The sequence below is a fragment of the Alligator sinensis genome, unplaced genomic scaffold, assembly GCF_000455745.1.
Source record: "Alligator sinensis unplaced genomic scaffold, ASM45574v1 scaffold1274_1, whole genome shotgun sequence".
NCBI classification, from domain to species: Eukaryota; Metazoa; Chordata; order Crocodylia; family Alligatoridae; genus Alligator; species Alligator sinensis.
The window spans coordinates 686,477-701,150 of NW_005842570.1; the positions used below are offsets into that span (position 1 = coordinate 686,477).

The window sequence follows — 14,674 nt, forward strand, 5'->3', positions numbered from 1 at the left end:
GATTTGTCCTTTTCTTCTCGTTTTTGTTTCTTGCAGTAGGTGCAATATCATGGTGCTAAAGTGTTGAAGTCTCTCTTTAGGAAAAGATTGCTTCACCCAGAAATTAAACATAGTGATTGACTGGCTTCTGAGTTAGATATTAACCTGTTCAAGGAAATTGCAGTTCAGGCTGGTCACTTTTTGTCTGTCAGCTTAAAAACATAGATTTCATTTAAATTGCATCTGTTTCTCTACCATGAGCTTCTCTGGAACACGGCCAAATATATCTTGTATCCTGCCCAGTTAGAGGGTTCCAGTTAGTGTGTATTTAGTTGCTTTCTTTTTTGGTGGAGTATACTAACATTTAAAACCAGTGTCCTTTATAGCCAGATCTGGCAACTACTAGCATGAATTAGAAAGCTTTTGTTTATGACAGATGCATGATAAACAACAATCTTGAATAAACATTAGAAGTAGAATATGTCTGTGACAAAATTTATTGCCTAGCAGATATGTTAATACTCATTCCATGTAACTTCTCAACCACAGTTTTCTAAAGAAAAATTGCGTAAGCATGACATTGTGTCAGATGCTTATGTCCCGTTCTTTTTTTTTTTTTTTTTTAAGTTTTAAACAACCCTTCTGAAAGTGTGCTTTTTTTCCCTTTCAAAAGGAAAAGCTTCTCAAGAAATTCACTTACTGCTCTACTTTAAAAAATTTTGGATTATAAAATACTGCTTTGTTCTTCAGGACCATTTTCTACCTTTTTTGTGTGTGGTTCTGGGGGGTGGTTTTTGCATTGTAGATGAAGTTGAGGGATTGATCTCTTCAAAGATTTACCCTGGAATGATAGGTAGGAGGATTTTGCAAATCTTATCTGGTAATGAATGTAGGAAGAGATGGCAAATCTTATTGGGTAGTGAGTGCATTATGGTGGAAAAAAGGTGGTGACATTATGGTTGTCACATGCTTATTTGCTTTTTAAAATTTGGTTCTGCTAGCGGTCTTTAGTACAAGTCTTTTTAAACACTATGTTATGTTGGTGGCTCATCTTGAAATTGTTCTAGTTAAAAGTATATTGAAAAGCCTTTGCTGGATCATTCACTATTATCTAGGACTTAAAGGCCAAAAGAACACTTTCCTTTACCATTGTAAGGGAATGAGGTAAAATTATTGATGTACCACAAAGGATTACAATGTATTTGCCAAATTTGCTGGTGGAATCTGGAGCACTAGCTTGAAACATTTGTTGGCTTCCCTTAGCCAGGGCAGGCTGAAGAGACTGATAGGTCAGCAAGCAACAAACTTCAAAGTGTTAGAAGAACTCTTTGGCTTTTTTTTACAAAGCATACTGGCCCACATTCTAAAGCTGTCCCAGCACCCAAAACGGCTTCTTTTACAATGCAAGTTGGAATGCAGAGACTGGCTATTTCAAAGGCTTGTGTATTTTGTTAGTTTGTTATTGTGGGGCTAAAAGGATCCTTACTTGAAAGGAAAACTCAGAACTGTCTGTATGGTGAAGACCAGACCAGGCATCATTAGAATGTTACTGGGTAATTAACAAATGGACTAGTACACTTGTAAAAATTACACTAGGACACTTGTAAAATGTGTATAGTGCTAAAGAAAAAATGGGGGGACTAAAAAACTCACCAGTTGCCTACAGCATTGCCATATAGTGCTTGCTTCTGGGCCTCTACCAGTAAGTAAAGAATGATAGTTGATGAGTAGCACCACATTTTATGTAATCTGGAAATATTTAGTTTGCGGGGTGTAACTGTTAAATTGAAGTTCTTGATTAATCAAATGAAAGGCTGTGTGTGTCGGAATTGGTCTTTCTGTGTAGGCAACAAAAAAAAAAAAAAAAATGAAGGTTGCTTGGCAGTATCTTTGGCTCTTCCAGAGTGCTAGGGTCAACACAACTGAAACTCTTGAAAACCAGGAAAAACTATAGTATTAAGTATGTGTCTGCTCAACTTGATCTGTACCTTTAAGTGATGCTCTGGCATGTCCAGATGTGCACATGCCTTGCCATTTTCACCTTTGAACTGTACCAAACAGTGTGACAAATTGCACAGACCTTTTGCTCTTAGCTATATACATGTCGACCAACATGGCCCCTTCACTTATACATCAATAAATCCATAGGCCATACTCATCTCCCACCTAACGGCTGAGGGTCCAGATGGCATGAAAACTCTTGTGCTGCTTTACTGACATAATCTATGGAATGCCATGCTACAGTGAAGTCTGCGGCATCTCTTGAGATATGCAGGCATTTTTCATTTGCTTATATGTAATAGGGGTTATTTCCCCCTGCCCCCCTCCCCACCCCTTTCACAGCCATAGCCCTCTCAGATTAAGTCAGATCAAAATTGCAGTTCTTTTGAGTTGTACTTGAGAAATCCCTTCACTCTGATACAACACGTAACAAAGGATACAGCTGGAATACTTGTGGAAAATTTCCTTTAGCTATAGCCTGTTCTGGGAGTGATGGGGAACACAGTTAAGGGTTTCTGGATATGCACTCAAATTCAGGAAAAACAGTAAATAAATAGTTAAAAGTTTTGTTGAACTCAACTCTGTGGCAGGGCATGAGAACTTTTTGTTGGCTTTATTTTTTTGTTAACAAAAGTTAATGGATTTCCTGCTCTCTTCTTTAGCATAGAGTTTTGTAGGAGTAAGTTAGGCGCCTAGCCGCTTGTAGTTCTGACGTGGGCTTGCAGTTAAGATGCTCTGCATAGGTGAAAGTATAGGACAGTATACGATTTCTAAGTGCTGCTCCCCATCTGGAACATTGTCAGAGTGAAATAGGGATTATGGTCATGCAATTAATTTTTTTTGGAGTATGTGGTTACTAATGTTGGTGAGAGATCACAGACATGGTCTGTGTGCCAAAATTTTGACAGTTTTATTATGCGATGTCTACACCAATTTTAAGCATGTAAGAAGAGCTCACTCTCTCTGTCTCTCTGTCTCTCTCTCTCTCTGTCTCTCTTTCTCTTCCTTTATCCAGCCCCCAACCATCTATAATATATAGTCTCTCTCAGCCATTTCAGGCTCATCTTCCTTTTCCTGTTCCATTAAGCCACTAGTGTTTTAGAAGCCCTTAGCACATGAACAGTTGTTTTTTTGTTGTTTGGCATTCTGTACCTCAGGGTCCCTCTGTACATTGTATAGCAGAATAAAGCTTACTTGAACATTTCATGCTTTTAGTTATGTAGCCTGAGCTATAGGCTGCACTGTCAGTGCGGCCTTTCATCAGCTGGGTTCCTTCTCTCTCCTTGCTGTCACCTCCTTGCCTACTTCTTATCAGTTCTTTCACTCAGTGGAGGGGCTGCATCTGTCTTAAGTCTTGTATTTCCTTGTAACAGATTTAAATGTTACTATGAGAGAGCTCCCTCCCCCTCTCGGTACTGATTTGTCGTGGATGAGAAGGGAAGAAAGGGTCAGTCCCTCCCAGATTCTAGTATGTGTACCCAGGGTAAGAGGAGGGACTCCACCTCAATAGGTGGTAGCTGCCTCTGATCCGAAGCAATAAGCTTGCCTCTGTCTATGGAGCTTTAACTTTTTGTTGATTATCTTGTCGGTATTGCTTTGCCAAAGAAAGAAAGGATGCCACACTGCAGTGGAGGTAAATGTCAAGTGAGTGAGCTCCGAGTCATTATGAGCATCGTTACATGTGCTGGGGGGAGCGGGGGGTGGGGGCAACACGCTTTAATTAGAGCGACTCTTGGAGCCACTGAAGTGTTTGCCACATCTTGTGTATTCAGTATCCTGTATGTCAAAATGGCCATGGGAGCGCTTTAACTAAAGCTCATTGGACAACTTTAGTTAAAGCACGCTGCTGCCATTTTGAAGTGTGGGGGTATTGAATACATGAGACATGGGGCCTGCTGGAGTGTGATAATTAGCATGCTCCAGCAGACTCAATTAATTGAGTCTGCTCAATTAATTGAGTCTGCTCCAACGTGCTACAACAAAAACATGTCAGAGCAGTGTCCCCATGTTTATGGGCACCCTATTTGATTTCCTATGCACATGCCCCCAAAAAGTAGAATCTACCAGCATTTAGAAAAGCTGTGGTGTCTTTCTTTTTGAGGGTGTCTTACAAATGGTGTTCTATAACTGGAGTCCTTTGAACATACAAGCTGGCCCTGTACCCTCATGAAATACTGTTTTGGGGCAATCTGAGTAAGCATTGTAGCTTTTAGAGTGTTTAGAAGAATCTGTCTTTGTTTAATTTAAATTAGCTGAGCTACAATTCTTTTGTAATCTTTGCAGTATCTAGTTTGTGCCTGAAGAGGAAACAACTGGCCTGTAAGAAGTGTTTGAAAATGGCCCTTCCTCCTCTCTCTTGTGCAGAAAATAAAATGATTGTTATGAGTGGTTTTGTCCTTAGAACACAAAAACTAGTAGTCTTTCATCCATCCTGTTACATTTGTATACTCCTTAGTCTGGAAGGAGCAATTTTGGAATATTGTAAAATTTTCACAAGTGACTAAATACTTTTTAAAAATCAAGCTCCTTTAGGCATTTTTGAAAAATGTAGGTAATATGATCTTCTGCATAATGCCAGTCAAATTCAGATTACTTCTCATCTGTAAGAGAGAGAAATGTTGGCCTATCTTTGTAAAAGCATATTGAGATTTTTGAAATGGGAAGGGGTAGAGGTGGTTCTAAAGCAGCTGTTCAGAAAGTGTTAAGAGTAGATGTGTTTGTAATTCTGCTGTGTTTAAGTTCAAAATATTTATGCAGTAGTAATGTAAAAACCTTTCTTATCCTAGGTGTTCTGATATGCTGGGAAGGTGCATGTGCAGAGAGAGAGCCCCATTGTATTTTGCCAACAGAAAACACAGCATTTTGATAGCAGCATAGCTTTACCACTTGATTATAAACACATTAAGTTGTGGATCTTTATTCTGTATGAAAGTAACCCCCCGCCCCCCAACTATATTGGTATGATTGTCAAGTGATGTGGTTTGTTTGTTTGTTTGTTTTGTTTGTTTTTTAATTTATTCATGGTGGGAGCGGAGGGTGTGGAATCATGTCCTTATAAAAGGTGTCAGAGAAATGGGACTTTGATTTCTAGACTGCCCTTTACCTTTTGTACATAGGGCTTCATACGTAGATGAGTCCTGTATTGTCAGGAGTGACTAATCTAAATGACAAGTAAACTTTAAGCAAAAGCAGATTACGCTAAACTTCAAGTAATAAATTTTATCGTGGTCATAATCCAAAGTGCAGCACAAGCCTCTCTAATGATGATTTCGTCTTCCAAGTTCGATTTTACTTGGTTAATACAATATTGCATGGGTTTTGCTTGGAGAAGCATTTCCTTGGCACTGTTACCTTTTAAATAATTATTTAACACTGATATTGAAATGACTCCATGTAAACTTGTTTAACTTATGTGTGTTTTTGTTCTTTAAAGTTTGTTTAGATGGGAACTGTTAGTAATTCAGGCTGTAGTGACGAATGTTTTGAAGTAACTTGATTTCAGACTTAGTTATGTCACATCATTAGAATTTTTTTTTCTAATTTTTAAACAGCTAATAAAACTTATGGTTTACCTAAATTGTCCTTTGTATCTTGTCTGTTACTACAGACAAGTTGTCAAGTCATTATCAGAACAATGGACAAAAAATAAGGATTCTAGAAAACACTGTTCAGATCTGACCATCAGTTTGAGTGGTGTGGAAGGTGACTGGCAAGACACCTGAACTCTTTTATGGTACTTATAACTGACAGCCTTGCATAGGTAACATAAATATGTGGTTGGTTCAGTGCACAAACAACGTACAGAGAATTAAAAAAAATATTTATTTAAAAAAGTTGCCTTTTCTGTGCCTTTTTTATTTTGCTTTCAAGACTATTCAAGGAAATGCATTTAAATATAATTTTCTTAGAATGTTACCTATTTTAATAGCAGTGAAATTGCCTGCTTGTGACTTGAGTTTCCTGGCATTGCTTACAGTGGCTCACAACCTTGCATTACTTTTACAAAGCTGTAAAAGTCCACGAATGGACTTATTTCATAAATAGATTTTTTTTAAAATTTTTATTTTATTTTTTTGCTACAACAGTTGACCCTTCTGATAGTTGTCACACTCTAGCTGCCCTTTTCCTTTTGATTTTTTTCCTTCCCCCTTTTTATGCATGGAAGAAGAATCTATCATTTGAAAAGTTTGACATGAATGAGTTCTAGTAAGAACTTCCTTAACCTGAAGTAGATTTTTTTTCCTTTTAATTAGAATGATGTTCCTCAGTTTCTTTTCTCTTTAGCATAAGGTATAGGATTTTCCTCAAAGGCATACTGCAGTGTTGGCTTAGCCCTTGGATGACAGCCAGCCATTTCAGGTTGTGTTTAGAGTGTCTTCTTGAACTTCCCTTTCTCCAATCTTTGACTATTTGCCCAAATAATTTAAGTACATGTAAAATGATTGAGTTGAAATTGTTGTGCATGAATTTTTATACTGCAAAGCAAGTCTTAAAACTGTGCCTGCACAAGCAGTTTGTTGAGATCAGCTTTAATGGCTTATCTGACAGCAATGCTGCTGAGTAGCTGTGTGAGAAATGAACGGTGTTACAATAGAATATTATATGATAGCAACTATGCAAAACCCCTTCTTCCTTGTTTTCAAATATGCATGAGTTGCTGAAACCTAGAAGTTAATACTAAGATGGATCAATTCTTTTTGCAAGTCGTAGTATCTTACAGGTATTGACATTTTTAAAAAGCCATTTCTTAGTCGTCTTCAAACAAAGAAGGCCCTCCCCCCCCCCACCCCCCTCCCAACTTTGGTTTGTGTAATCACTTGTTGATTTAAAGTGCTTTAAGTTAGTGCTTTAATGCACTTTTCAAGTCACAGTTCATTAATGCTCCTTGACAAAAATATAAAAAAAAAGTTAGTTGTTACGGAAATGGTGGGGGAGAAAATAGTGTGAGGAAATATTTCATTATAAATTTTTAGAGAGGTCTAGGATAAATAATGACATATATGGATGTTTCTTTCCAACATAATGTACCAACCTGTTGTCTCTGAAGTGTGATCTATTGAGAGCCGGGAGGGGGGCTGGGATTTAATTTTCTTTGTTTTATTTTGTTTTTTACTTAAGATATTGGTAAATTGGAGAGAGTTTACAACTCCTCAGAGTGATTTATCCTCAATGTTATGCCTGTTGCATCATTCAGATATCAGTGATTTCATCTGGAAAATAATTTGAAGACTGTAATTAAAACAAAGTTGATGCTTGTTTTTTCCATAAAACAAAGGTCCCACCATACATTGGAAAGGTGGTATCATATATAGATGACTGAGTGTTTGCTTTAGTTTATCATTTTAGACCTTTTAAAAAATATATCCATTTGATTGCATCTTCAGAATGCCTCTAAGAGAACTGCATAAACTGAGAGAAACAAACATGACCTTGAAACGTTCAGTACAGTGAGAAAATTTGAGTAGCAAAACCCATCAAGAGCCTGAGTCAGTGCACATGCCACGTGTGTAACTACTATTGTTTTCATATTTCCCCTCCAGAGATGCTACAGGATGAGGTGTAAACTCTGCAGAAACAATAAAACTTGTCCTGTTCAATTCCAAAAGGGCTAGTGCTCTTGGCATTCCATTAAACCCTACTTAAAAAAAGAAAAACGAAACCATTCTGCTAATATGCCATATGATGTTTGTAGCAATTGTAACCACAGGCAGGCTTAATACAATTTCAGAAATAAGGAAATGAAAAATGTGGATATAATACTCAACACCTCCTCATGAGCCCAACAGCTAGTGATCTTTGCTCTACACAGATGACAGCCTTACGGCACCCTTTTCTGATACTCCAATCATAAAAACCAGACTGGATCTCTCTGGCCTGTTCTTTTTCCTATTGTTCTGTTCTCCCCAGTGGCATCATGATGTACAACAAAGCAGCACACGTTTCGCGGAAATTCACCTCATGGAGGTGGATAGATGAGAGAGACAAAAATGTGATCTGATATCTTCAGGATGCACTTGTTCCTTCTGGAACTATTTTCTATCTGCAGTTGAACATATGGATCTCAGATTGGCCTCTTTGATCATCTCTGAATTCACCAGTGACTCTTTTATTTACTGGAAGACAGTCATCCTTGTATTGAAGGACTGTCAATGACTGTTCTCATGGTTATGTGAAATAGCATGTGTTTGAAGTGATGGAAAACTGGTATGTCCACTGCTGCAAAGTTGAGGCAATTTGTATAACCTAATATATTTTTCTATGAGAAATCTGCTTATGCCTGCCAGTATCTGCTTAAAGCAAGGGTGGGCAAAATATGGCCTGTGGGCTGAATCCGGCTCACTAACTGACTGGATCCAGCCTGTGGCTGCCCCCGTGGTGTTCCAGGTTGCCTTCCACCATCTCCCAACTGTGGATGGGAAGCTGTGTGAACTGGCTGGCTCCGGGACTGGCAGGCACAGGCTGCCCTAGGAGGGAGCCGATGGGGCTCAGTCCCGTGAAGAGTGCTACAGGGGCAGCTATGGACCAGATGTGCCTCCCCATCCCTGGCTGGGTCTTGGGACTTAGTGTGAAAACAGCCCCTCCCACACACATGTGTACCCCTCCCATCCCCCTCACACAATATTCAAGAGTAAGATTTTATTTTGAGCTATTATGCAATTGCCTGTATATACAGTACTTAAAAAAAATAGAACAAAAATATTTTTTGAAATAAAATTAAAATGTTACAGTAGATGCTTGATTTATAGATTAAAAAAACAAATCATATACTAAAATTGGTTAAAAAGGTATCTTATAAAATTTTGTGTGCGTGACTCTTGACAACTTGCCAGAACTTGTTAAGTGGCTGCTGAAATAATTGCCCACCCCGATGTAGAGGGTTTGCTGTGGTATTTGTCTATTTCCATGCCTCTGTACAAAGAGTTGCAGGAGAAATTGAATTGAGGAGTTAGGCTACCTCTAGTATAATACTTCCTAGCTTTAAAAACCATGAGTTGTATCTTTTTTTAGAATTAAGTTTAGAATAACCTGTTTGTTTTCTAGGTATTCTGCAGCATCCTGATGGCACAGTCTTGAAGCAATTGCAGCCACCACCTCGGGGTCCCAGAGAACAAGAGTTTTACAACAAGGTAAGAATCCTGCTTTATGGTTGTAGTTGGTCTTAATGAAAGTTGAATTATATTTCTGACTTAAAAGGTTCCTTGGCCCTTACTAACAGGAAAGTTTAAGTGATACAACAGGCAAGCAGGGCACAGTTTATTCACACTTAGGGCTAATTTTCAAATTCCGCTTATTAAGTGTCAAGATTGAATGATGTTGTAATGCAGGGGTTTTCAGCCTTTTTTTAACAAGTGTACCCTGCTGGTGGCGGCTGGACGCAGGGGAGAGATAGGGGTGGTGCTCGCACTCTGCGGCTACCACCGACGCTCATTGCCACCGTGCCCCACTTTTCCTATGGCTGGTTGCATGTGTCAGCAGTCTGTGGAGCCGCATGTACAACCGGCTATGGGAAAGTGGCGTGGGGTGGTGGCGGTGGTAGCTACCACGTGCTACCTTACTGTTAGGCTGGGCAGCACCTATGCAGGCCACAGAGGGCCGGCATTTCCCTCGCTTTCCCACCCCCCCGGAAGCAGGCATGGAAATGCACTTACTTCCCCCCGCCCCCGCTGCCATTGGCCACTGGGCTTCCTCGAGGGTCTCAATCGGGAGAGTGAGCTGGGATGGGGAGGTGCATGGGGCTGGCAGCACCTGGTGTGAAGTAGGTGAACACACTGGGGCGATGCTGCCATGGCACTCCAGGGTGTGGTTCATCTCCGCCCCCCCCCCCCAAACGTGCCCCTGAAGACTTTTCTAAGTACCCCTGGTTGACAACCCCTGTTGTAATGGCTATGTTGTGTGAGAAGACTTTTATGTTGTTTAGATCTTGTTGCTGTTAATTTCTGTTCTTTGAATGCTTGATCTATTCTCTAATAAGTAAGACTGAGCTCTGTTGCTCCATAAACAATAGTAAGGGTTTATTCAATTCTATATATAATGTTTTTTTGCATAAAGAAAGCATTGACTTTTCTGACTGCAAAGCCACTATGTGTACTGCCAACTTCTTATTACTTCCTAGTCTCCCTTACCTTTTTTATAGAATGTAGTATTGCAGAAATGCATATTGCCTATCCTGCCAGTTGTGGCTCACTATAAAGAGTTTTGCTTCCTTCTCCGTTATGCTTAAAAAACCCCAAACAAACAAATAACTCTTCCCCTCCTCCTCAAAACAATCCTTACCAATCCCCTCCCACTAGATCTTTTAATTAAAAGCAAGCCAACAACACTTTCTTCGTGTATGTGAAACTCTGTTTATTGAGAATTTTACAGTATTTTCTCCCCACAATTTCTGTATACTTGTACAACTTTTTTATTATATTTTTCAAGACAGAGTTTAATGCACTTTGTATATAGTCCAAACCTGTTGTCATTCTTGAGTTTGCTTTTTTTATAAATCAGATAACATCTTAAATTTTGTTTGTGGTTTATGTTCAGTCCAGGCTGGTTGGTTTAGTGGAGTTTTTTCCTATGGGGCCCATATTCCATCAACCTTAAGATGTCCGAGGCCTTTTAACAGATTAGTGTAAATTAGGATCTGGGAACATAGAAAACTGTATATGGCAGTTAGACAGTGGTTTGTCTACCTTAGGGGCCTGTGTTTCATAGGGCTTAGTACTGAAAAGCTTCAGTGGAAGATGAAAGAGAGCCTGGAGCATGGAATAACAATAACCTTGTTAGTTAGTAGGTTTTGTCCCAAAGCAGGAGACTTGCTATGTCCTTAATCCTAAAAAGAAAAATAAAAGAACGGCCATGGCTACTCATTGTTTTGATAAACATCCTTTAAAAATCCAGTTAGCTTTTTTTGTCTCTTGTCTTATGACATGTTGCTCTAAGGGCTTTTACTGTGCATTTTGTGTGTGTGTGTGTGTGTGTGTTCTGTTTTTTTGTTTTTTGGGGGGTTTTTTTTGGTGGTTTTTTTTTTTTTTAAGAATAGCATTTCCTTTTCATTTTGTCAAACTTCATGTTCCCATATTCTTGTATTGAGAGGGAACATTTAGGGAAAATAAAAAACAAATAGCAATTTAATGGCCTTTTCTGCATCATTTATTATTGTCTGTAGCATAACCCTCCATATCTCTTAACCCTCTGGATCTTTTTCTATTTCCAATGTGGATGTGCACATGCATATGTATGCACGCTACCCCCAACCCTGTTGTAGATTTTAAAAGTTATTTGAACTGTCAGATTCCACCTTCATTACTCAGACCTACAGTATTTATGCTGAATATTTACTTGTCACATAAAGTATATTATAGAACTTTATGGTAATATATGTATGTGTACAAAATAGGCTTTTATGTGACTATGTAGCATCAAATATTTCTAGTAGACTATATTGAAGTGTCGTTTTCACATGGATCAGAATCTTGGGCATGCTGTATAGAAGGTAACATGGATTTTATGAAAGATGAAAGCTTTTGTAGTGAAATATTTGTGTTCTACACATGTTTTCAAATGGCAGAATCCAGAAACTCGGGAAGGTGGAGAGACTTCTTAAAAAGTTTACTACCCAGTCTGTAGATTGCTAACAACTGCTCTTGAGTCTTGAGGTTTTTGTGTGTGTTAACTAAGAATCTTTAATTAAGTCTCAAAAAGAAATGTTTTATATTTTGTAATTGTATTGAATAAAGATGGCTGCAAAATGGGGCACACAATGATGCAATTGAAAACACTATTTATATGTTTGTGTAACTTCATAGTTGATGTTATAACACTACTAAAATAGAAATTAGTGAAATAGAAATGGCTCAAGTGGGAGTAACATAGACTTAAATGTCAATATCTTCTTGAGGTTTCACAATGGTTATGTCATTAGATAGGATTATGAAGGATATAATCCAGTGAGAGTTCCTCAGTGAGAGTTGGAGGCTGAACAGAGAGGGCCTTTAGAGAATGATGTGATAACAAGGTATGAACTCTAATGTACGAGTTGAAAGAACTGATAAAAGTGTGCTATCACTATTTAAGACCAAAATTATCCTCTTAGATAGTGTTTTTTCCATTAATCCAGGGAATAAAAAAGAAAATCTTTATTTTTATTTTGAAGAGAAACTTTGTAGGGTCTAACTTCTACCCTACAATCTGTTTCTCTGCTTGTTTTTTACACCTATGTCAAAGAAGCTTGTGGACAAAAGTCATGACAAATTAAAGAGAGAGATCCTGTTTATCTAAGTCACATAGCCATGTCCTGTTTATCTAAGTTACCATGAGTGTTAGTTTTACAGCAGTTTCCAAGGCTTGTAAGTGTTGTGGCCAGAAGCCAAGGTTAACTAAGACTTGAAAGGGTAGCCAGATATTCAGGAAAATCTGTCCTTATCTAGATTTGTGATCAGTTTTGGTAAGGGAAGCCCTAGAAGTGCTAGTTGAGAAGGAAAAGCATGTCTCCTAGTTTCTAAGTCTTCAAGCAAAAAGGTGCATCCCAGGAGATTTATGCAATTATGCACCCATGTAATTTTGCGCATAAAATGCATGACTGCGCATAATTGCATAATATCACTTAATTCCCCATGGTGTAGCTGGTGAGTGAGAAGGGGAGCTCCTGCCTGCAGGACGTGGGGGTGGACATGGAGATGTGTGGCTTTTTAGAGTGGGTGTGGGCCCCCCTGCCACATGCCCCTCACCCCATGGTATATAGCAGGGGTGTCCAACCTTTTTGAATGTGGGGCCGGATCATGAACTTTTTATCACCCAGTGGGCCGGCGAGCCATATTCAAAGACCTCACAGGAAGTGGTATCACATCAGGAAGCGATGTCACGTGACCTTTGACACCAATGAAGTTGCAGGAAATGACAATGGAATGGGTCTGGAAATGTGGCTTAAAATCCAAAATAAAAACAATATAAAAGCAAGAATGAAAGAATACCAAACACTTGACTAAAATAAACACTTTCGCTTCTACTCGCTTCTCAATGAATGAAAGAAGCATAATTAATGCAAGTCGACAGATCAAATGTGGAAAAGATATCAGCCAGAGTGAAAACTAATCAAAGCAACAAAATATGGGCATTTTTGAGAATAATCTTTAAGAAGATTTACTTTTATTGAATTAATAACTTGTTAGTAACACATCTTTAACAAGTAGTAACAAGTTGAACCCCCAATCCTGCACAAAGAGAAACAGAAGCAAACACAATCCAAACACTGGACAGTATTTTTACAAAGACTTTTACCTGCTCCAAATTTACGTTGGAGCCCAGATCGTTCATGCTCTATTCTTGAACATATTGTTCAGTCTTAAACAAGCATACAGCACAGTTATCCAGTGAGGTTCATAATTTGGGACATTCTGTTACAACAGGAACTATCCAGGCAAAAAAAGAGACAGGTGGCAATACAACTGTTGTCAAGTCTCAAGAAAACAAGCATGCTCCAATCCATGCTGTAAGTGTACAAAAACAGTGTAAAAACAATGTGTACAAGTCTACCTTTATTAACTTTCTGAAAACTACAATGAACACTGATTTCTTTAGTGTGATACCTGGCATTGTTTTTGCTTGCACAAGTTATCAATATCTGCTGGCACACTTGATGTGATGCGGAGCATTCCAGATAAATGTCCATCTGTCAAAAGTGATCTTGATTTTGTTTTTATTTTCTTCTTTCTTGAGAGAAGCTGTTCACAGCAATATGTGCTGCCAAACAGTGCAATGAACCGAAGTGCATGATTCAATAGATTTGGGAAAAAGTACCATGTCAGTAGGTCATGTTCTGCAAAAGCTCTCTTCAAGGCACTGTTTTTTGGATGTCAGTTAGTTCCATTTGGAACGTGTCAGGAGCATTGGTGGCATCCGTTCTAAATGGATCTGCAAACAGCTTCAGCTCATTGCTGTGTTCCCTGAAATCCGCAAATCTTTGTTTGAATTCATCCAGCAGACGGCCGATCAGTGCAGAATACTTGTCATGGTTCGCAGTCTCAGCACATCTTGTTAATAGTATTGTGAAATGGGTGACATTCTTTTTATTCAACTGTTTCTGAAACAATTCCAGCTTATGACTGAAGGATTGGATGTGTTCATACAGTCTGTTGACAAATTGATCCTTCCCTTGTAGTTTTATATTCAAATCTGCAAGATACTTGGTGATGTCAACTAGGAATGCCAAGTCATTCAGCCATGCATCATCATCCATGAAGCTAGCATCTTTTCCTTTTGTTTGTCATGAAGGTTTTAATTTTGTCAAGCAGTGACCAGAATCTGGGTAGCGTGGCTGCCCTGCTGAGCCGATGAACTTGGCAGAAGTAAATAATGTCATCATGGTGCGATCCTATCTCGGCAAGAAATGCTTGGAACTGTCTATGATTAAGCCCCTTTGACCTTATGAAATTGACTGTAGAAACAACCTTTTCCATCACATGTTTCATCTCCAGGGCCTTTGCACACAGTTGTTCCTGGTGAATGATGCAGTGATATGTGATGACATCCTGAGGCGCTGACTTGACCAGTAAACTGACAAATCCATTGTGCTTGCCTATCATCGTGGGGGCTCCATCAGTTGTTAGACCACAGAGTTTGTCCTGTGGAAGATTGAATTTCAACAAGACACGTTTCACTTCATTGAAAATGTCCTGTCCTGTTGTTTTGCCTTTCATTGGACATAAGT

The 14,674-nt window shown here is 38.9% G+C and overlaps 1 protein-coding gene across 1 annotated transcript in view; it reads left to right on the forward strand.

The window, feature by feature from the left end:
• The window catches only part of IPMK (inositol polyphosphate multikinase), a gene marked incomplete at its 5' end in the record, with an annotated part of 59,077 nt that overhangs the window by 310 nt on the left and 44,093 nt on the right, over nt 1-14,674 (forward strand). Inside the window, one exon of the mRNA XM_025214158.1 lies at nt 9,022-9,107. Coding sequence (XP_025069943.1) covers nt 9,022-9,107 — 86 coding nt within the window. The remainder of the gene's footprint in view (nt 1-9,021; nt 9,108-14,674) is intronic.